This window comes from Rhopalosiphum padi, chromosome 1 (assembly GCF_020882245.1).
Source record: "Rhopalosiphum padi isolate XX-2018 chromosome 1, ASM2088224v1, whole genome shotgun sequence".
Lineage (NCBI taxonomy): Eukaryota > Metazoa > Arthropoda > Insecta > Hemiptera > Aphididae > Rhopalosiphum > Rhopalosiphum padi.
The window spans coordinates 80,179,867-80,205,458 of NC_083597.1; the positions used below are offsets into that span (position 1 = coordinate 80,179,867).

At 24.7% G+C, this 25,592-nt stretch overlaps 1 protein-coding gene across 3 annotated transcripts in view; it reads right to left on the reverse strand.

Moving 5' to 3' along the window:
* The window catches only part of LOC132918123 (neuroligin-4, Y-linked-like), a 384,793-nt gene that overhangs the window by 29,797 nt on the left and 329,404 nt on the right, over positions 1–25,592 (reverse strand). For all 3 annotated transcript variants that reach the window (XM_060979228.1, XM_060979226.1, XM_060979227.1), the window contains 3 exons: positions 15,099–15,299; positions 6,001–6,440; positions 3,577–3,897 (listed from right to left, as the gene is read on the reverse strand). In XM_060979228.1, coding sequence (XP_060835211.1) covers positions 3,577–3,897; positions 6,001–6,440; positions 15,099–15,299 — 962 coding nt within the window. The remainder of the gene's footprint in view (positions 1–3,576; positions 3,898–6,000; positions 6,441–15,098; positions 15,300–25,592) is intronic.

Sequence of the window (25,592 nt, forward strand, 5' to 3'; positions counted from 1 at the left end):
ATTAATTATACGAACATGTAAATTAACGCTTTTAATTAATAAATAAATTTAAAAAAATTGTGATTTGGCTTTGGGGACCTGTATAATTTTACGATTGTGTCATTCAAATTATTTTACTTCAATTTTAAATAATAGACAGTACATCATCTCAATGTTGAATATTTGTAATTACTCGCAGAGCAATTTTATGTGCTTCAGATCGCGAACGATTTAATAGAAACAAAATATTTTATTACACTCGGTTGTATTCATAATAACTAATATAATAGTCATAAACTCAAAAATACAAAAATTATCTAACCAATGTATATCTATAAAGTTATAATGTTAGCCACATTATATTTTAATAATACGTGTATTATACATTATGCTAGCTTTATAATATAGGTGCTACCTACCCGTGTATTTTCTGACATTTTTTCGAAATATTATATTGGCTTGCTCTGTGCCTCGCTATATAAGTGTGTGTAGCACGCGTTTTATACGTACCCTTCATACCCGATGTCATCAATAATAATAATACACGCACCGGTGTCTTCATATATATGCCATATATTACAAAAATATGTGCCACGTGTGTATGCGATTTGTCAACCTATTCATATTCGTATTATTTATACAATATGGTCAGCCGAAACAAAAAAACGTTGTCTTATGCCGTAACAAATCACAATGAGACTTGTCCGTATACGCATAATAATATACGTTACACGATGTTTATATAAAATGTTTGGAATTACAATTTACTATTTGTATTCCGGAGACTATACCAGCAACATAAATACAATACTGTGGTGTGTTGCAAAAAGTTCGATAAAATAATAATACACATAAAAAAATGATGTAGAGTGAAGTTAGTACCAAGTAATTTAACTTAGATGATATTTTTACGATTTTTTTCCTTTTCTATAAATGTAAAAATCTAGTGAATTCGACAGAAATATTCATATGGGTCTAAAGAGAAAATTCAGTGACACTAAACAACAATATTATAATATTATTATCAATTAAAAAATTGTTTATTTTATTAATTTTTAAAACATTATTCTAAAAAGTTGTGGTCTTTGTGATAAGTATGTAATTAGTATTAAGTATTTAACCTATTATTATCCTAATTTCAATCTTTTTAATCTTACACCATTTTTCTGATACTTAATAAATATTTTTTTGTGGGATGTTTAAATAATATATTGATAATCAATAATAATCTAGGGAAATATAATATTACAAAATAGAACTATATTGTGTTAATTGTATTTTCAATATAAATAAACATTTTGATTCATTAACATGATTACATTAAGTAGTAAATAAAATTAAAAAGAAAAAAAAATTAAAATATTAAACTCCTACATATTTATCAATAATATACTTTTTATACATGTTTGTATTATGATACAGTTCTAGTAATAATATTTTTGTTATTTTACATTAATGATCGTTTAAAATGTATTTTTAACTTAAAGTTAAGTCTTAAAACTTTAAGTTACATAGTGTTTGTATTTATGATAACCACAAATTTATATACTTCAAACTTTTGATGAGTTTTCTTAACATCAGTCACTTAAGCTTTAATTTAGGTACTTAATAATATCATATATAATTTTCCAACTTTAAAAGCGTTGTTCAATTTGTTTATAATACGTGTATTGGTTAGGTTACATATTATATAATATTTAACGAATCATGATTTCGAAAAATTGTATTTGTTTTAAATAGTTTTGAAATACAATATTTACACAATATAATCAAATACGTATAAATATATATACATATTTAAATATAATTTGTGTAAAAAAAAAAAACTATTAGGAAACTAAATATTACAATAATATTTTCAAACCATACATTTTTAGTACAATAAAAACTATATTTTCACGCAAATGATTGAGTTATGATTGAGTTTCAATAAATATAACCTTTTAATAAAATCAGATGTTAATATAATATTATTATTTTATTATTGTATTTCAATATTTACTATACAACTTGTATTTTACAATAATAATTTATACTTACAATTTAAAATAAAATTCATTCTAAAAACGATGAGATAAAACAATCTTGTTTTAAAAATAATGTTATTGTTATAGTTACTATATAAACATCTAACTCGTGTAGATTCAGTAAACTTACCAAAGTTGAAATTGGAATTGAAAGTATACACCGATTTGATTAAATTGTTGGAAATTGGTGAATTGAATAGGTAGTAACAATACAGAACACAATCAATTTCAACGAATTCACTAAATCATTTAAAACATTGTTCGAATAAAATTATAAATTTCAATAGAGTACGCATAACCTAGAGGAAATAAAATGTTCTATTTTTTGAATGTAAAACAAATATTTATTGCATTTTTAAACATAACAAAGAATAAGTAATTTTTAAACTGTCTAAAAAGAAACAAAATTAATATATTATAAAACATTTTGGGCATAACTACTTGAGGTGCTGAATTATAAGTTGCACATTTTTATGACAAATCATCTTTTTATATTAAATATTTACTACTACGAGATCTTGTATGCACCTATTTTAAAAGATGTATTCAATCATCATTTATTCAAAATCTAATCGTCTCTTTTCTAGACTTGTTCAATAAGATTGATTAAACCCAAGGGAGTGTAAACTTTCAATGCACCTACGCATTTTAAATTGATTCGTTATTTATTCATTAATTTCTTATTTTAATCGCATGAACAATTTTAAGTCGATTTAATATTGTTGTCTTATTTTATTGTAGTAATTAATTACGACTTAGAGACTAGTGTACAACACATTAATATAGCTTTATTTTTATTGTTGTAATATGGAAAAAATATAACTTATTTAATTTATTTTACTTATACATTTTGAAATTGAATGACTGTTATTGTTATTCATTAATAAAACGTTTAATAAATTAATAAGTTATTTGATTGAGTATTTCGATCATGCATTATAATAGTGATTTTGTTTTTATTTAATTTAATATTAATATTTCAAATCTCCTTTTTCAGTACACTGTATTATTTAATTTCATAATATTATATTCCAAAAATATTTCAAATATTGAGTTGTCAATTTGTTTTATTTGAAAAACTTGTAGTTCGTTTCGATGATTCGCTGTTATGCATTTTAATGGAACATCTGTGTACCGTGTTTCGTTGTCAAACGGCAGATAATGAATAATAATAATTACAACTTTACTTTTATATTGTTATTTAAATAGTAACATATTATTTTAACAATTAAAATAGTATATTATTATATAGTCGCATTTATTCGTGGTAAGTTGATTAAGTGAATTGAAAATTTTAAGTCGCCGAGGTTAGACAGTTACCGAGAGTTAGTATGTGAACATAATTATATTAGATACGTTGTTCTGAAGTTATGGTACGCAAAAATCTCGGAAATGGGCGGCGTATGCTCATTGTAGAATGGTTATTATTTTATCATTGTATTTTTTGAGTACCACTATATGACATTTGATTTCCAATGACGCCAAAACTACTTTCTATTGAAACTATACAATAATGAAAATATTGTGACGTTTGTTCACATTGTATTGTGATATAATTTAGTGCACTAACCTGTGGATAGTCACCGTCCCTGGTCTGATAGTCGAACACGTAGAAAAACGATTTGGTCCTCCGATCCTTGTTGAGGTCGTCGGCGGCCGGTGTCTTCGGCTGGCTGAGCATGTCACCCGTGTGCACCAGTGGTGCAACGTACTGGGCGTCACTGAGCGCCGCAATCGTCGCGTCCCTGGTGTTTATCGGGTGCAGGACAGTCCGCTCCCAGTCCGTGTACTCGTTGACGATGGTGAAGAATATCTCGGACAAGTGATAGCTGTATGCGTTCCGGACATACGTACGCAGGATCTTGTCTCGACGGTCACCCTCGAAGCCAGCCTAGAACGAGAGAGTATTAGATATATATATATATTAAGGAAATTATTGAGAGAGAGAAAAGAGGGAGAAAAGAGAAAGAGAGAGAGAGAGAGTGACAGAGAGTATAAGAGCCAAACAATGACATAGAGTTACAGTGGTGAAAATGGGTGAGAGAGGGAAAAAAAGGACTTTTAAGTTTCTTGTACGACTCGGCGATCCCCCGGGAACGAGAATCGGACGTGACAAAAAAACGTGGAAGGGTATTATACGCGTTAAAACGAAATTTCCCTCCAGAGTCATTTCAGAAACACCTAAAAGAGAAATTAAAGAGACCAAAGTTTTTGGTTGTTGTTCTACTCAAACCTCTGCTGCTTTTCGTTTCTACCATCACAACGTGGTGGTATCAATGATAATGTATTTCGTTTTCGGATTTATACGACATTAATATGCAAAAATAATCGTGGGAACGCTTATCATTAGAAATCGCATTATGCCGTGTAAAATAAAATGGTTTTTTAAATCGTATTCAATACGGGAGATAAACGTAGTTAAGACTACCAGAAAAGTCGTTTTATTCGATGATCAGAATCAAATGTTTAATTTTGAAATACTCAACAAAAGTAAATAAAAATGGAAAAAAACATCGAAACATGAGTTCCATAGGTATTATCTAAAATATTTATACCATACTCGTGATAATAATAATATAACCCGTTTACTATTAATTTTCTATTGATGTATTTCTGTGACATACATTTTAGGTCTTGAAGAATTCGATGAACTGGATACGATTTGTACGTATTCTCAATGTGCAATCAATTTATAGAATTGAATTATTTTATGTCATAGTTCCAGGAAGTCGTATAATATATTATTGCTTTATATAGATTGGAAATAGACAACTAGTTACTAGTGATTCACCGAGACTTTTTGAATAGCCTACTATTCTCTACTCGTATTATTAATTTTAATTTCTGAATAGTTTTTTTTTTAAATTAATTTGGTATATTCTCGATTTTTAACAAAAACAAATATTTAAATCGTGCAATTAATAATTTAAAAGTATATTTGGTTTATAAATGTATTTTATACAAATAACTTAAAATTCATTAGGTACCCAAGTAAATCTAGTAAAAACTATGTCTTAAAAATATAAATAAAATACTTCAAAAAAGCTATTTACATTGATCCAATAAAAAGTTTTGAACTAACATAATGAAAAAAAAAATAGCTTGAAATAAAGCAAAATTAATTTTTATAAGAAAGACACTATATGCAATAACTTTATTTTTTAATATAGTTTATTTAAACCTAAATTTACAAGGAGTAAAAACTGCCAGGAGTTAAAGATCTCTGGTATTCTGATTTTTATTGAGTTTTAAAGTCAAAGAATTTTATAATCTCTATTTTATTTTAAATTTTGAACTTACATTTTATTTTTTGAATTCAAGTCGATCGCGACAACCTTTCGTATTTTCTTGAATTTTTAAATTGTTTTCAGAAAACAAATAAAATATTCTTTTTTTTTGTAAATTTGTGTATCTTTGTATATATCCCACGAATATAAAAATTAGATTTAGAAAAAGGCAATAAATAACTATGAAAAACGAGATCATACACTGATATCGAATAAAAAAAGTGTAAAAGGCATGTACATAATATAATATTTTTTTTGTTTATTGACCTTTTTTTTTTTGTTTTTGGTTGATCGCGACAACCTAAAAAAACTCGAAGGTGGATCACAAGTCCATTAAAGTTGGCCACCCCTACTCTAAATCAATATATTTGGACTAAATTAAAGTTCCTTAATATTTCAAGGTAGGTACAACAATATTTGTATACAACCAACACATAAAATTGTCTTCTTTAACTTTAAGAATATTTTAATTAAGAACTAATTACGTTGTATTCAAATATATCGGAATTGGTCACAATTTTTTGTCAACAATAATTTTTATATAATACTTTTTAATATATTTTTTCACCATTGACGAAAAAACTTCAATTGAACAAAGGTAAGTCGTTAATTAAGTTATGATTAGGTCAAACGGGATGTTGGGACTCCTCGATTGTACTAAATGCAACGATAAAGGAAATAACGGAAATATTGGCGGGGCATGTTACCTGTATGTCATTGGAGCTGAACCTCCAGAGCGCCTCACTCGTGACGACGCCAAACAGCAGGTCATACTTGTTGATGCCACTACCAAATTCGAACTTTTGAAACTTGCGGGCGCCAAAAGCTACGCTGGATCCACTGTACCCGTCAAATTCGGGCAGCAGATTGGTGATAACGTCTTCCTGGTAGTTGCTCTTGACCACTACCCCATCGACGCTGGGACCAAACGCGCTTAGGTATGTAGGTAACGCAACGCCGGCGGACATCAACAGGTCTAGGGGCACTTCCCGCAGACAGTCCACAATTGGTTCCGGGTTGTTTCCGGTCCCGTCAGTTGTACAGTTCACCTGTTTGGCCAGGTCCAATGCGTATGACACGGGGTCCTCGACTAGAGCCCAGCTGCTCAGTGCAGAGCCCGACAGAAGTATCGCTCGACGGAAAAGTCCTATGAAACAAGCACGCAATTATTATTACGTTATTATTTTCAATCTATATATTTTAATAATTTATCTTGTATATTGCATTAAAAGAACGATTCTGAACAGGACAATTGTTAAATTATATATACAAGAGTATAAAAAAAAATTTAATTCACAAGTTTCAAAAGGTTCAATATTTAATTATAAAAATTTAAAACTATAAATATTAACAAAATTAGTCTAAAAAATAAACACGAAACAATTGTTCTGTTTCCTATAATACCAATTTGAAATTAACTAGCTAATTATACTCTAATTAGTTATATTTATATTATTGTAATTCAGATTAAATTTTTCTAAAATAAAATTCTTTATTGAAATATGCCATTAATTTTCACAATCTAATTTTTGGTTGTTTAACATTTTGCCCGTTATTGTTTATGTTTACTAATTATCATCACAGTATGCACTTAATATAAGCTCTATGTACGCCTTTGAAGATGGTGCAATATTTTAGATTGAAGGAATAATTTGATTTATAGAGTTGAGATAAATTATTTTAATTATTCTTGTAAATAAAATAAAACAAAGTAAATTTACGGGAAGTATATTGATTCTGTCGAAATGATAATTTTAGCTTTAAGATGCTTATCGAGTGCACCGATTATCAGCCCTAACATACTATAGGTATATTGATTTTTCTGGCTAATATTGTATTATATTATTACACACATAAACTTTGTAGTGAATTCATACCAAATTAAACATTGTTGAACACTCTAACATAGCATATTATATATATATATATATATATTCCAATTTAAAACACGTATCGCATAGAATTTATATCGTAATCAAGAAACAGATAAATTATACATATACATTAGTACTATGGAAAATTAAAGAATAAGTCTTATTGATTATATTATTTTTTCGTTTAAAGAAGATTCTAATATATTGTTTTCGTATGTGTTGATTTTAAAAATACAAATTTATTTATATAGGTTATAGGTATAAGGGTTCACCAAACCTTAGGAGTACTAAACACAAATAAAGTCAGTAAAAACAAAAATTATAAATTGAAAAAAAAAATTGTTGATGTTTATTTGAATTTTGAATTAAAAAATCTAATAGGTATTTAAATTATATTATTTGTTTATATGATATTTTATTGTATTATAAGCCAGTGGAATTTAAATCATACATTTTAATATAGGTTAAAATCAAACACCTTATAAATTATGGTTAAGTATATTTAAAATCCTATCATTTATTTATAATGAATGTAATTTAGTTTAGTTTAATTTTACAATATATAACTACCTACCTCTTTTAAGATACTGTATAAAGTTGGGATAATCTAGGATTTTAGAGAAGGTTCAAAAGCTTTGAGGTATCTAACTTTACAGTTTATCTTTTACATATTAAATTAACAAAAAAAAAAAAATGTTTTGTAATAGGTACTTGATTTAAGTTAATTTATTAATTATTTATCAAAGATGTTTTTGAAGAGACTAAACTAACCCTAGGGCTTAAATTATTATTATAAATTAATTATATTACTATTAAAATCAATAATTGAACCTATCTAATAATACTCATTTTTACAAAATAAAAATAAAAATATAATTTATAATTTATTTGCAATTAAATTTTTATCGTTAACAAAAACATAGTTTTATTTTTTTAATGATACAAATAATGGTTTTCCGATCAAAGGTAAATTAAACATAAAAATAAACAAAGATTTTACGTAATCTACACATAAAATAATATAATTTTTTACAAATTATGATAGTCGATATTGGATAATTGTATAGGTAATATAAATGTATGGGTTTAAATTAAATAAAAGGTATTTTAATGGTGCATTAAATTAAAATTAAATTAGAAATATTTTGGGTTCATTGCTTAGGAACAACATTGTAAATATAATGAATTAATATTCAAGTGTCGGTCTCAGAAAAGGGTGTTATTCATGAAAGTATAATGAGTACCCTTTGTTTTATTGATCTAGAACACTATTACCAGGAAAGAATATGGCATTATGTTTAAAAGAATTGTAACTCTGGTCCATTAAAATAATTAAATGCTTAATACTAGACAATTTTTCAATGTTTTCTTAAAAACAAACAAATTTGAATTTTAAAAGAAATTAATTTATAAATATATTCTTAAAAAATATGTCAGTAATATTTGTAAAATGTCTCATCCATATTATATTCAAATGTTACGTTTTTTATATATTTTTTTACGCGTCTATTTGTTTATGATTAAATAAACAATTGATTTATTTATAAAATAGTGTTTAATTACCATTTATTTTCTAAAATATACATTTTAATTAGTTTATTTTACCTAAGAAACTATAAAGGAATTTAATTTTAAAGAATTACAATCAAAGTATTATAAATAAAATCATGTCTATATATTACATACTATATATTACAAAAAGAAAATAATATAAATCTAAGTTATAATTAAATAATGAAAAAAATTGTATAAATTAAAACCATAAGTATAAATTATAGGTCCAAAACAATGTTTATACTAATCCTAAAATCATCATTTATAACGAATAATCAAATTAAAGATTTACATATTTTTGTATTTAATTTGAATCTAATTTTTACTAAAATCCTATACCTTTAAAAAATTAAAATATAAGTGTATTTATTATACAGTCATATGCGTATATACGCATGTTAGATATTGTAGATAGTAATAATATTGATTTTTATTGATAGCGTAAATTTAATATTCAATAATATACGTCTTTTACATTATGAAAAAAAAACATTGTCGACGTTTTTATTTATCATAATTTGGTGGAATACAAGAAAAGCTATCCGAAATATCCAAATCAAATACTAACTTAGTTTAGGATATAAATAATAATTATAATATTAATAATATTAATCTTTAACATTATTTTTCTGTAGAAGATGTTTAAAACAACGATACTCTTGAATGGTACGATTATAATATTATTATTAAATCAATGGGATTTAATTATTATTAAATCCATAGTTAATAAGTTTCAATTAGAAAAAGAGATTGAATTAAATCTCGGCCAGGTAATCCTTATAAGAAATAAGGATAAATTTCTTAAATTTCAAAGTAATATTGAAATACCTATGTATATTATGTATTTAAAAAAGTTATACATTAGATTTTGTATATAATGTAGAATATAAATATATACCAAGAAAAATAAAAAAAATTAGATTTATGTAGGACCTAACCCTAACCCTAAGTTGTGTACGTTTTTATCTCTAAGAAGCACAATTTTGAACATAGATGATCGGGCGTACCTACAAATCTTTAGTAAAAATAAATTATGGTAAAACACAATAAAGAAGGTGAAATCTTTTAAACGTAAACGTTTATATAATTTATATACTTGAATGTCTGACAACACGATACGGCACATCTGAAATCTCGATTAGTATTATTTTAAAAATGAAGTGCTCAAATCACGTTTGTCAGAATGCGTTCAGAATTATTAAAATAATAGTTAAACCGATACTTGTTCTAAATAATGAGTTTTACCTTTCAAATCCAGTAGAGCATGGCCGAGTTTATAAACCCGACGGTGTGCATTAAGTATAAGCAATTCAAATTTATTATAACAGACTGTATTATTCAAGGTCTACGAGCGGAATAGCGTGTATTTCCTTTTGTACCTTTGCCCTATAGTGTATATAAACGATTAGCATACGATTAATTATTATTAAATTAGCCCTCATTGAAAAAAGTTATTTAAATTATGTATTCGCGTCATTATTTTTATTTTATTTTCAACTCGATTTAATACAATCCGTACAAATGTACAATCCACATTATATAAATATAATATATACATCAAATGTATATATATATATATATACATCAAATGTATATATATATATACATTATTTAATCTTAGTGCTTTATAGTAAAAGAAAAAAAATATGTACCTACAGAAGGAAAAACATTTAAGAACCTAAAATAAAAATATAAAACAATTATTTTAAAAATTGTTACTTATCCATAATAAATATATTATTTTACATTTTCAAATACGCTAAAAAAGAATATTAATAATTTCATTTTTCTGCGAAGGGAAGCTTTTTTTTATTTCGAATTTTAAAATTTTCAATAATAAGATTGATAACATTTTGAGTATTTTATATTAATATCTTATAGACTGATCCATATACCTTTTTGTACCGGATAATTTTTTTTAAATATACATATAAAATATAATATTTGTATTTTATTAACATTATGGTTAAATTATCAAATATTTTCTTTATTACTTTATAAATTGCTTGATTTGTATTTAATTCATATTATGAAAACCTAATATGATATAAAATAATAATAGTTAATACTAATATAATTTAGTTATTAGCAAAATATAGTATTTATATTTTATCGATTTTCTATAAATATGTTTTCTTGGAGTGATTACCATATTATATTTACTAAAGTAGACGAACTCAGTTTCGAATAAATAACAAGGAATATTTTATTTTGAATCCGAGCTTAGGAAAATAGTTAAACGTTAATCAACTCAATAATTTCAAATACCTATACAATATGAATGTTAAATGAACCCATGTCAAAAATATTGTGTTATGTTAAATAAAAATATTGTTAATATGTCAGTACCTATTGCATTTAATAAGTTATTAATTGTATCAATAATTTGAGTGTGGGAATTTATATTTTAAATAGCCAGTAAAAAAATCGAAAGAAAAATATGAAAAACGGACACCAATTTATTAAAAATCATAAAGTGCCCATAATATATTAAAAAAAATAATAATTAATATAAGTCAGTGTATATTATTTGAACGTGTAGGGCACTTAATTCGGTAAAAAAGTTTTCAATAATTTTTCAAACAAGTAAATTTGGTTTTGATACGTTTTAAATAACGCATAATAAATTCAATCAATCAAAATACTAATTAATATTGTCATTGTACAATGCGAGTTTTATACAGACACGTTTATTTAGGAGTATTATAAAATGAAACGAGTAATAATAATAATAATAATAACAATAAAACACAAAAATAATGACTGGCACAAAAATATGTCAATAAATAAACCATATAATATACGTATCACGGAATATTTTATTTTGCTTTGGGGCAAGAAGTCTATTATACTTGGAAACGCTTAATATGTATTGTATGCGCTTGCTGCATGTAGACACATCTGAAGACACAGACCGTCTCACACACCAATACACACATACACATACACCGGCATTTTATCAACGTTATTAAAAATAACAACTTCGAGATGGGTCGCAGTGCGATTGTGTGCGATTGGCCTGAGCCAGGGCTGATGACGTCTCGCGAATGACGGTGTAGTAAAGTTATAGATGTTGAGACAAACGAAAAGCGTGACAAATTATAGTTAAGCTCCTAGGGGAGGTGGGCGAAGAAAGAGAACAGTCATCCAGACAGATTGGCTGTTTAAAGATAAGCGCGCGGACTTAATGCCCGGTTAAAATATGAGGATTTCATTGACAAGAAAGAGTGAGTGTCACGTCCTCTCGTAGACAGCAATAGACCCACACACATAATCACACACATCTACTAGCATATGCGCACTATATGTGTGTCGAGAAAAATTAAACAGATCCATGTGTGTCCACGAGACTGTCGTCGGATTCTGTGGACCTTGGGCTCACCGCGCTTGTTAGAATACCTGCCACCGCTCGTAATGGATACAAATGCGAAATGGGAAAATCGATACGAGAAACGCATCCTACAGTTTTTATTCGTGCTCAGGTTATATATTATAGTCGAATAATAATAATAGTAATAATATCCCTGGCGTAAGTTATTATTCATAACGTTCGAAAATTGAAACACCGCGAATGAAAATTTATTCGTATCTCACGTATACTGCGGTTGTTCACATTATCTTAGCCACCAAACACACATACACACACAAACACGCACACACACACCCATCATTGCGCGCGCACGTCATTTATATAATTCAAACGACTATTTAATTTAAATATAAAATAAGCTTATTATTATTGTTTTTTTTTCTCTCGTTCTACCGCTAGATTGTGGTACTATAATTATCCAAAAGTACAAAGATATTATATGTTGTGTTACTAAGAAACAATTATTTTCATATAAGTATCAGAACACATATATTTTATTACACCGTTCTTTTCTGAGTTCACTTAGGTTTTGAAATTACACAACAAAGCCATTAGTGATCATTACAGAATAATGTAAAAACACACATTTATCTGCAACGTTTGATTGTCAAATCATTATATGATTGTAATAAACATTTAAGTAATTTATTGAAGAGGAAACAATAACCTAATTAAAAACAAAAAAAGATTATGCAGAAAATAATTTAATTTTTTTTTCTCTAAACATAATTATGAATTTGTACATATATTTTTTTCCTCAAAAATAAAATAAAGTATTTAAGCTATATTATTTTTATATTATAAATTTATAAAATAGTGTTGTAAATATTTATTGACAATACTTATAGATTTCTAGAAATAAAAATAAGAATGAAGTTCATGACAAAAAAGTATTATATTGTTCATATTTCTTTTTAACAATTCTGAATCTTTGTCTAAAGGAATTTAAAAGAATTTTTTTAAAGACATACACATAACGTTTGTACATGGCTGAAGAGAAATACCTACGAGTATAATACGTATATCTATTTTTCTTTGATGTAATTTTAAAGTATGTATAAATGCCAGTGAGTAAGAAAGAAATATATATTTACAAACATTAAGTTATTTATAGATTTCTAATATTCCTTAGTTATAATGATTTAAAATCAGAAAAAAATTACCTAAATAAATGTTATATATAATTTATTTTAATTTTTATTATAATACATCAAACGGTAATAAATTACTTATATAGTTATATAATATATTATAATTATGGTAAAATGATTAAATTGTGTTCTTTAAAAAATATTTTTGTACATTACTACAGTGAAATGAATAAGCATTTTTAAATTATTTTTTAGTAACATTTAAAATAATTTTTCACTTTTTAGCTTATATATTAAATGTACAAAACTTTTAGTTAAAAGGAAACATAACTTTTAATAAAGCGCGACATCATTAAAACTAATACCCAAAGCTAACTTTATTTATAAAAAATAATTTAACGAGAATGTTGTACAATTAGTTTAGATATCTAAGTTCTGGATTGATATGTGTATACTGTATATAATTTAAGTGAATAAGTTAGAATACTATCAATAATTAATGTGTAATAAGACACTATGTAAATGTTTTACAATAAACTAGCTGTCATTAACAATGTTTAATAGAATATATTTAATTTTTTTATTTAATATAATTTATCACAGTACTTCATAAAAAATTAAATAAATAGTTTTTATGATCATAAATTAAAATATTTGTATTTTAAAACAAATTTAATAGCGTCCTAAGATTTTTTTATTGGGGAATTTAAATAAAGTTATTCAATTCATAAAATGTTTGTCGTAAATAAATAAACTGTGGTTTGTTGATCAAAGATGATGCAGAATGTTTATATAATAAAATATTGTTTTGTTTAATTAAAAGTTTTTAAGGAAATTTCAGGGTATAATATAAGACGATTAATGGTTAGCTAATTAGATTTGTTAGTAAATGTTGTGTACTTATATGAAGCCTGTGAGTAAATATTATAATACATTTGTTTTTATTTATAGTAAAAATGAATTCTAATTATTAGATACAGCCATTTTTTTACCACTAAAACCTATGGTTTTTAGAATATTTAATAAAAATTTTACTAGTCACATTGACAGTAGAAGTTTTCTAGCAAAAAAAAATCAACATCAATTTCACTAAAAAATGATTGATAAACAATAATTTACAATATTTCGTTGTTATACAATATATATATATTATGTTATTTAAATTTAAATGAATAATCAGATAATCATGTTAAGCTCTTTAAATAATGTTTATCATCTTATATTATTTATTTTTATAATAACAGTTTGTTTAAAGATAAACTAAACAAATCCTAGTACACACATGATGAACAATGCGGTCTCTACACGGTGCATAATTTTACAACGTCTGATCTTGATCCTTAAATTTTGGAAACGTCCGAATACACGGAAATTATTCGACGCACGTAAATAAAATTACTCAAGTGTACAGGTACTCCGGTTTAAGATGTAATGAATATGTGTATAAAGAATACCTACAGTCAACATCATCTTGTTACGTGGAACAAATAAATAGGTAGCTCGGATAAAACGTACTGTATAATCAACTGAATAAATAGAGAAAATAACTCTTGTGATCGAATTTTTAAATAATAATACGTAAACTGAGTCATCACAGTGACGTGATTATGCTAATGCACTTACGAATATTCTGGTTTGTAGTACACACATATTTACCTTAAGGTAAAAATAATACTCTCTATAAAATGAATATAACTATTAAATGTTTCGTTGAAAATGTGTATCTTTGATGAAGAAATCCAGGTTATTCCCAAACTTGATCAATTTGCTGAGTTAACATTTCCATGGTCATTCTACTGGTAATAATATTCTATGGGGTTTATACCATCGTAGTGGATAGTTAGAAATATATCCAGAGTGTGGTTTACCGTCACAATAATACACGTAATAATATGAATATTTTATAATTTTCGTACCTGGGACCACAGTCGGCGATATCATTAAGAAGTTTATACAAGCGGCTCCGGGCCCGTGACCCATCAGAGAAACATTCTCCGGATCACCGCCGAATAGAGCGATATTCTGCTGCACCCAATGGAGTACAGCTATTTGGTCCATGAGACCGTAGTTGGCCACTCGAGCTCTTGTGTTAGGTGAACCATTAGCATTCAAAAATCCTGAAAAAAATAACAAAAACAAATGATTATATTAACGTATTGACCATAGGTACCTACGCAAAAGAACACTGCTAATACATTTATTTTTTTTCCGTAAAAAATTCTTAAAAATTTAAATAACCTGGTCAGTTGAATTTTCTAGAATAATATGAGAGTAAGTCGGTTTAAAAATACTGATTTTGTCCTTTAAAGTACTTGCTAAACAGTAACTGAAGAAGAATACGGGTAACTGTTGTAGGAAACTAGGAAAGTAAACTAATTTTATGAATATAACCTAACTACCTGATGTTATTATAATATAAGCATGGAAAATTCCACCAATTACATTGTTTATTAATACATTAAATTAATTAATACAATATTATTAATCTACAAAATATGTATTAATTTGTAAAATATATAATTATTATACTAACATTTTTAAAATAAAATTAGTTAAATTTATTATAAATATAATATTAAATTATTATTATTTATAATTTTTGCAATTCATTGGTATTCGCGTCACACAATCAATAGGATGATTAAATTACTCTGTTTTCATTTTTTCGCAAACGAACGTTGTTTTAGAACAATCGTACGGAAATATAAGTAATCAATGGTGTGTAATAACGATGACGCGTGTAACGTGGAATTAATGTTATACGAATAATCATTTTAAACTTAATATTAACTACGGTCATACTCGTAAACCATAATCCGTATCCCGATCGATAACGATGCTTTAATTTAGTCAAAATGTTTTTTCCTGCATTAAGAAAACTTTACTTAACAACACTTATGGTGATTAAAAAACAAAAAATCAACCACAATCTCATAAAATAGATTATTATGATAATATAAAAATCATAATTATAATTTAATATTGAATTGTTATTTCCTAAAATGCAAATTTGGGAAAATAATATTTAATATTATATATTTTATGATTTGCAACTTGGAAAAGCAATAACTAGAAAAATATCAAAAATGATATTTTAATAAAATAATGTTAATTAAATTATTATGTATATAATTATTTAGCTAAAGTAAAACACAGAAAAAACGACTTTAGTGTCTAATAATTGAATTATAAAATGTCGTTTTACAAAAACCGTTTATTTCTTTACAAAAATGCAGTAGATAATGATTTCTACCGTTAAAAGTAGTATGTACACACAGTTTTTGCGTTAACATTTAATGCTTCTACTGAATTTTTTTCTAGTAATATAACAGTTAAGTTGTTTTTATTGTAATATCTACTGATATATAGAATAAGTTCGTTACTATGAAGTAATTTATTACATAATACTTAAGCTATTATTAATGATTTATAAATATATTTATTTATTTTTTTATTCATAGTTTATTTTCTTACTGTAGTTACTGAATTTTCTACTAGAAAGATACATTTTATTTATGATAATACATTTCACAATTGTTTATTAGTATATTTAATATTTGAGTAATGCAAGAGTGAAAATCAATAACTTCTTTCTATTTAAAATATTCAATTTATTTTAGAAAAATTTAAATAACCATTTATAATTAAAAATTAAAAATATTAATAATTATTGCTGCGTTCTCATTTATCTATAATACCTATTGTATTCAGACATTACTTGGTTAAACATATTCATATTCATATTATTATATTCTAATGTAAATCATACCTAAAAAAAAAAAGTGGGAAATGGAATAACTCAAAACGAAATTTTTCCCTTAAAGCCTATAATATATAAGTCTATTTATTAAATCCTCAAGCTTAATAATAGCCTGATAATACAATTAATTATTTTAATATAACTTAATTATATATAAAATAAAATAATCTTTTTTTTGTATTGAATGAAAAGTGGTAGATACTGTGCATCGATTTTGCCTATTCAAGTCGCCGTGTTACCACATTCGAATTTATAATAATAATATTATAACATAAAAACTAAAATATAGTATAATTTTTATCCCATTTAGATATATAAAACATTAAGCATAGACCAAACAAAAGATATCTTATCAAAATTAAATTATTAAGCTTAGGAAATGATATGAGTTATAATATTTTTATTTACTTATAATATTGTATAAGCTATAAGAATGTTTCATTAGATACCATTTATAGTAGACTAATACCAATTATATTATTCAATAATAAATAAGCAATTGTAGTGTTAATTAATTTAACTTATGCAATTTTGATTTAAATATTAGATTTTTTAGTAACATATACTATTCTATAAAAGTTAACATTAAATACTACGATATTTTAATAAAATTGATTATTATAAGATGTTAACCATCATCAGTTTATAAATTATAGTTGAGTAACTATCTTATATTTACAACAAACTTTAGAAACTAATATAAATAATAATATGTATAATATACAATCAATTATACATAAAAGTAAAGTTTTATTTGTGTTTAAACATGCAGCTATTAATATAACAAAATAAATGAATATCCATTATTTGTATTCTTAAAATAAATAATATATTTGACTTGTTTTTGAGTAGAAGGATTTCATTTTTTTGACATGTATTAATAAAAGTAAAACTTGGCTTATTTTATGTTTACAATGTTTATAAATTTAATTAGTATTGTTATTGATATATTTTAAAACAGAATGACAAGAACGGCTTTCAATGGGATTCTTCTGTTAAATTCCAGAAAATGTTATACTATATTAATCCATTTACAAAAAAGTTTTAATGAGATGTACTGAAGAGAAAAGTAATTAAAGCAAAAAATATATGTTTCAATTTTTTAACTTCCAGTTAAATCTTTTAAATTTAATATCAAAGTGCGAGGATTTCAGCTAGGTATTTTTGTCTTTCACAAATCAAATCAAATTTCTGAGTATATGTATATTTTTCATAAATTAACTTATTATTATTTGTATTCTTTTTATTGTGGTGACATTGTTGAATTTACTTATGTTAGAATAATATTAAAATTTGCGAACACGCGTTTGCTATAAATAAAGCAATTATTTTTCTATTGTTATTTAAATTGTTATTTTATATAATGAGTAAAAAATAAATAAAAACGGTTCACTTTAAATTGCAAGATAATAGGGTTTTTTTTTTTGTAAACACTTTTTGGTCACTTTATATCTTTAAATCTTAGAAAACCTCTTTATATTGGATACTGAACTCAGATTGAACTTTAAAAAGGGTATTTATGCAATTTCCAGTAGTTTTTGTGAAATGTAAAAAGCATAAAAAACATTTTCAAAAAAAAATGTATAGGCATATGTAATGGTTTTTGAAATTGACAATTTTTTGACAAAATTACATTATGTAATGGACAATTTTTCTAATTAATAAATGTTCTTAACTTAAATATTATCACTGAAACATCTTGTATCGCCTATTAAACAGTAAACACACATAATTGGCTGTTATAAAGACTTTTTTATGTTGGTGTATAGATTTAGAATATCTATATTTAATATAAAATATAACAAACCATTTGGTTAATAATAGGTAGGTATACAATTTGTCGTTTACTGGCACAAATTAAATATAAATGTAAGTCTATTATTCAATAGCCAAATATAGTGGCATTTATAGAATACATATTTTAGTAAATATCTTATCAGCATTAATATTTAAAGGTCATTCAACATATAGGCACCTGATACGAATATTTGAGTACTATTACATGCGTTTATGTATTAGGAAATACAATCTTCATCATACTAGGAACTAATACAATTTCCAAAGAACAGGGAGTGGTGACGAGTGGACACAACTTTATAACTTTATAAATATTAACAGTAAGTAACGAATACGCACAAGAAAGCGCATTATATAAATCCATACAACTCTTTAGGTTTTTCATACAAAATATTCAAGCCTTAAAAGAAAATATATACTTAATAATAAACCTTATAATGTTTTATGTTGACTTTGACTAGAGAATTTTTATCTTATGTTTAAATAAAAATAATGATTCACATATTTTATTAATAAAAGTCGGTGCTGATGTAAATTGAAATACTTTAAAACGATCTTTTCGATAAAACAAGATAATATTCAATATGAAAAAGGTAAACAAGTGGATACTGTTCTGCTGTACATCAGGTATCGAGTGGATAACTATTATGGTTATGTTAAATTTGGAATCCAAAGTGGAACCCAACGCTTATATGATATATTACATCTTATAGTGACATTGCATATTTTTAATAACTGAAAAACAATGTAAAATAATGGCCATACATTTCAATTTATTAAATTATTTATGTTTTTAGAATTCCTTTTGAATCGTTGAACTTTTATAACTATTTAAAATAACTCAGTGGAACGAAATTATAATTTATATTAAAGTCCAATATCTAAAATTATCCATTACATTTAGCTTATTTCGCAAAATAACATTTATCGGAATGTTTATAATTAACCTTGTAGAATCCTATTTTCTTATTTTTTATTTGAATATAAATTAAATTCAAACAAAAAATAAATACAATTTCATAAGAAATAATGTATGTAATGAAATTGTAATTAATAATAATAATAATATAATTACATAATGGTTTTTATAATTATGTTGTAGAATTCTTACCAGTTCATGGCGAATAAAGCTATAAGTCATAACGCAAAACTTCGACACAGTTTTACGCTTAATGTCAGGAAATTTGTGAGTTAAGAACTCTGTTGGACATACAAGGTCAATATACCTAGTGTAGGTTCTTATATTGTCTGGAGATTTAAAATCCTTCGTGGACAAGTCCCGTTCGCTTTGGCACATTTTAGACGTGTTCTTAGTCAATTTTAGGTACGTGAGTATTTTCACCAATTGTGCAATGTTTTTTGTGGCTTTTAAAGCCCACACGAATTACGCTGTGCTAAGAGATTTTTGATGTTTTTATACTAGTTTTCCGTAAAAACTAAATCCAAGAGCACGTCTCTAAATTTAATTTAATTAATATACAATTAAGACTGATTGAAGATTGATCAATACCACTTAAATATTTGAAACTGCGGGATTGATTATACGAAATAATATTTATCTCCAATAAGTATGTAATAATACTCTAATTTGTATGTGCATAACATATATATATAAATATATTATGTCATTATGAATTCGAAACATATTAAATACAACTAAACGATAGAAATCACAAACGATAATAAACGATTGAAACCAACAATCAACAATATTTTTTATTATTATTTTTGTAATTGATATTATATTGTACATTATATAAATTATGGTGAATGCAACAAGATAAATTTACAGTTGAATAATAATTACAGTGAATTCTATTGTTGTAAAGTCAAAGGTTTTATCCGGTAACCGCAGTCGTTACAAACTTTTGTCATATAAAACATTGATATAACCACTATTAAACAGGCGTATTGTTGCTCGGGAAGCGTAGTACACTATAAGCGTACAGCGTAAACGGAAGTTTGTCATCTTCAAAAGGAATAAATACAACGCAATATAATATGGGCCATATATAAACGGAAGAGAAACAAAAATAAATATAAACGAAGGAAAAATAATTTAAATTAAATGCATAGAAGCCGAACTATAGAAATCACACGATGGAACAAAAGTTGTAAAGATGGTGAGTAATAGTTAATAGAATGAGCAAATATTATGAGACTGAGTAAGTAGTAAATGGATTGACAAACTTAAAAGCTGTTAAAACGAATAATTTTCAAGTATTTGTTTGAACAGTTTGACTTGCAAATAATAATAATAAATATATCATGAATCATGTTTTTGATATTAAAACACTTCAGTATGATTTACACAAGAGCGAGATTAACGTTTTTATTAAATATAATTGAATGAATAATTTATATAGGAAGAAAACATCATTTTGATATGTATAGTAAAATATTTATGAGTGACTTTCACATAAATGACAATTATAGAGTTCAGCAAATTACAATATACCAATATAATCAAAAGCTTTTTTTTTATATAATATTCAGTGTACTACAGAAATATTTTTAATAGCACGATAAAAATCATATCATTTTATAATATATATATTATATATAAATATTTGTGTAAATTTAATATAAATAATACATTTATCTTACAGAATGAATTTATTTTACAAGATAGTATTGTTAAATATTAAGTTGTAAAATAGGCACTATTTAGGTTGTTACCTAGGTATATAATATCGTCTATGAACTAAAATTTAAAAGTTTACTATAAACAAAGAATACTAATTTCTATATGAAGTAAAATAATTTACATTATTTATGATACTTTTAAAAATATCAAAGACGGTATAAGCTAGTAAGTGATATTTCTAGTTCCAAGCTCTGGAGTAAATTAAAATCTTTGACGACCATATTATACTCACACACAATCTATACTGTATTGTTATTAATATAAAATTTATATAATTTTTGTTATTTGTGGTAAATCTAATGTGTGTCTCAATATTTTGAATATTAGATTATACTATATATGTACTATATGTATATAAATACAGAGATGAGCTGCATAAGAAAACAAATGTCTTGCTTTGGCTACAATTTTATTTTTTTATACGCAAACTTGCATAATAAAATATGAATTTGACCTTTAACTTTTCTCACCTCAATTTAAAGTATTTTTATACATTTTGGTTCTTTTTAGAAATTTATGGAAATTTTTGACAACCTAAAAACTTTAACATCGCCATAATATTATTAAACATAATAATAGAGAACATCGTGGGTTAAAACCGTAGGGATATGTATTACTAGTGATGTAAAAAAAAAAAATAGTGCATATTGTATATAACCATGTAATATTATTTATTTCAAAATTCCTTAAATCCTTTTAAGGTAATACATTAAATTTTATACATTTATGTGATGTTTCATAGTAATGGTTATTTTCAATTCCCAAGGATTTGTTTATTATAATAATTGTACAGTTAAGTAAAATATAAATAGTTATTATTATTATTTATTAAAAGTATACTTTGAAAACTTGTTTGTATTATTTAAATAAGTCATACAAAATGAAATCGTCGAATAAACTTTTTGAAACTGCATGTTATAGAAAAATTATAAATTAATAAAATAAATAAGCTGTTTATTATTAAAAAAAAATAAGGAATTTAATTTAAATAAAACGATTGGCTACTCATCGGTCAGTATAGATTAATCATTAGTTATTAAAATGATTGATTTTATTTTTACACGAGAAAAACTTTAGAAGAAATTATAGCTCTAAAAAGAAATCTAAGTTTATGATTATATTGTTCCAATACTAAATTATAAAGTTTAATTAAAAGGTATCTTAGTTAAACTAACACTTGTTCATTTAAAACATTGAATGTTAAAATTTTGAATCAACTTATTAAACTCCATTATATTATTTTTCATAAGCGCTAATAATTTTTTCTATTTTACTAATTTAACTCGTATCTTATATATATCTCTTAAGTCACTCGAAGATATACACTAGGTGTTTTCAAAATATAGTTTGATCTAAAAATCTATGAAATATAATTTAACAAATTATAAAACAAAGGAATACAAACAATGATGTAGCCTTAAAATTTCGCTTCACAAGATAATTAGGCCACTTTTATTCTACGAATGTCACATTTGCTTATACAATTATTAGATTACAAGATTGTAAATTAACGTGACACAAAAGTTTTAACAAACCAACAATTTTTTTTTTTATAATATTAGTGTATAGTATTCTGAAATGTTCATACTTTAATTGTATTATTATATTAATATGTGTTATGTATATAATTAATAGAATTGAGTAGCTAAGTAATTTGTACAGATATATATTTATATATCCAATTAAAAAAAAAAAAAAAAAAAAAACATAAATAATAACAATATTAAAAAATATGCAAAATACAAATAAAAATATAACGATATAAAATTTTAAATTTTAAAGCATACATTTAGTTCTAAAAATGGTAGTAAAAAATTGACTGAAATTGTGTTTGTTAAATTTTAAAGTTTAAATTATTAAATATTTACAAATAAACGTCATGGCAATAAATCTACATGAATAATGAATACAATGTAACATGTTTTATTTTTTCTTCTTTTCTTCTTTTTATTGTTTTTATTCTGTGTCATTATTGATAGATGTTAAATCTAAACCTGAATTGGTGGAAGACAAGTTGATTTGTGTTTGATAAAATGTCAAGAGAAAGATAAGAGAAAAATCTCATAAACACTTGAAGGGTCTTTTTTTCTGTTCATGAATCGAAACTGCCATTGTGAAATAAGAATACTTCAGGTTTATATTCATTGATATTTTGATTTTAGTTTGATTCACTAAATATTATATTAAACATATGAGGTGATATTATGAAACATCAAGGCAATATATTTCGCAATGTATTAATGATAAATGAAATTTTCATGAATTTTTGATTATATTTCTGTTGATGTTATTCAAAATAATAAAAAATATATAATAGGTTAAAGGTATATTATTTAAATGTTTTAACACTATATAATTTATATAATTTATATTATTATAATAAAACTAAATGGTAGGTATAGGTAAAATGTTTAATAAAATATTCCCTAACTTAACAAGTCTATTTAGTTGATAAAATTGCACTATTAATCATTCCTTTTTTTTTCAATGTATATAATATTATACCGGTGTATAATAGTCTTTTATATATTATTTGAAAGTTGTGCTTTTAGTTTGTTTTTCATTTAATGTATTGACTTGTATCTGATGTGAACTGTTCAGCAATAATATAATGATTTTTTATAAAAGAGGGAAAAAGAAGAAAATATATAAACGTCAATCTATGAAAAATTAAAGTGCAGTCAATTCAAAATGTTTACTGAATTAAAGATTTGAATGGCGTTACTTAAACAATACATCTTATATGATGTATGCTATTTAAGAGATCTTATTTAAATACAATTTATGTATGAAAGTAATAATACCTATACCTATATTATATACGTAAAATAAATTATTCGTTTTAAACTATGTTCCTCATTGGTATGCTTAATTGTATAAAAGTTTTATATTATATAAAGACTATTTTATTATTTTAAAAACGGCTATAGATGTTATTTCTAAAGTTAGTTTTCACACTATACGTGTTTACCCATATTATGCAAATTTTAAACTGAATTAATTATAACTAGAAAAAAGTATATGGGAATATATTTTCTACTTGTGAATTTGTTTTACTTGGTAAAATTGAACAAAGCGTATTCATTGTGGCTGATATTTAAAGTAATTTTGAAATTAAAACCACTCGAAATATAAAAGGTAAACAAGGCCAATATGGTTCTATAGAACAATTAAGAGAAAATTAACCTTCCGAAAATGTTTTATGTATTCTTGTGTTTTTTATTTTTATTTTTACCTCCAAATACTGTATCGAAACTTCGGAAAAAGAGTGAATACTCTGAATACATAATATAATTATATTATGCTAATACAGTTTTTAATCCAACAAATTTGAAATGTGTGTTTAAAATTTAAAATGTATACTTATTAGCCGAATAAAAATTTCAACATAAGAATGTTTTCGTAATATATTTTAGTATGTTATATTCTCAATTGTATCTTGTTTTAATTTTATGTAATTTTACTTGTTTTTCAAGCATACTTAGTGCCACAACTTCAAATCACATATCAATATTTTGCTACGAATTCACTACATTTTGCTATACTGTTTTTAGAGTTTTCTATATTCTAATTTAATTCGGTATATTCCGAAAATATATTAAATTTGTGACAAAATACCTATATACGGTTTGAAGTTGTTGCACTTGGTGCCGATATCAACTTGAAGGATTATATTAATTTAACTTATACATACACAATAACTAAAAAAGGAAAAAATAATTCTGAGGTTCTGTTAATGAATGGTTTCCTCTTCACGTGATTCATGTTTGTATATACTTTTTCTTCTATGTTATCATTATTTCTTATTGTTTTATTTTTAAACAAATTGAATATTTAAAAAAAAAAGCATACACAATACCGTATAAAGGTAAATGTTAAATGTAATATTTTATTTACATAAGTATATATCAATATATATCAGTTTTTTTATAGAAGAACATTAAAAAAAAAAAATTATAAAAGTTTTAAGATTAATAAATTTAATATAATTTAAGCAAAATATGATTGAATCAATCAGAAAGTATGCTGAACTTACCAGTAAATTCAATATGGATAAATTTGCTTGTCATAAAATAAATAAAAAATGAGTATATTATTGAGTAATCATATCATTATGTTCAAACATAATTATACATTTCAAATAGTTATCCACTCGGACGCTAAATGTTCAATTTTATAACTTAAAAACAATTACACTTTATGTAA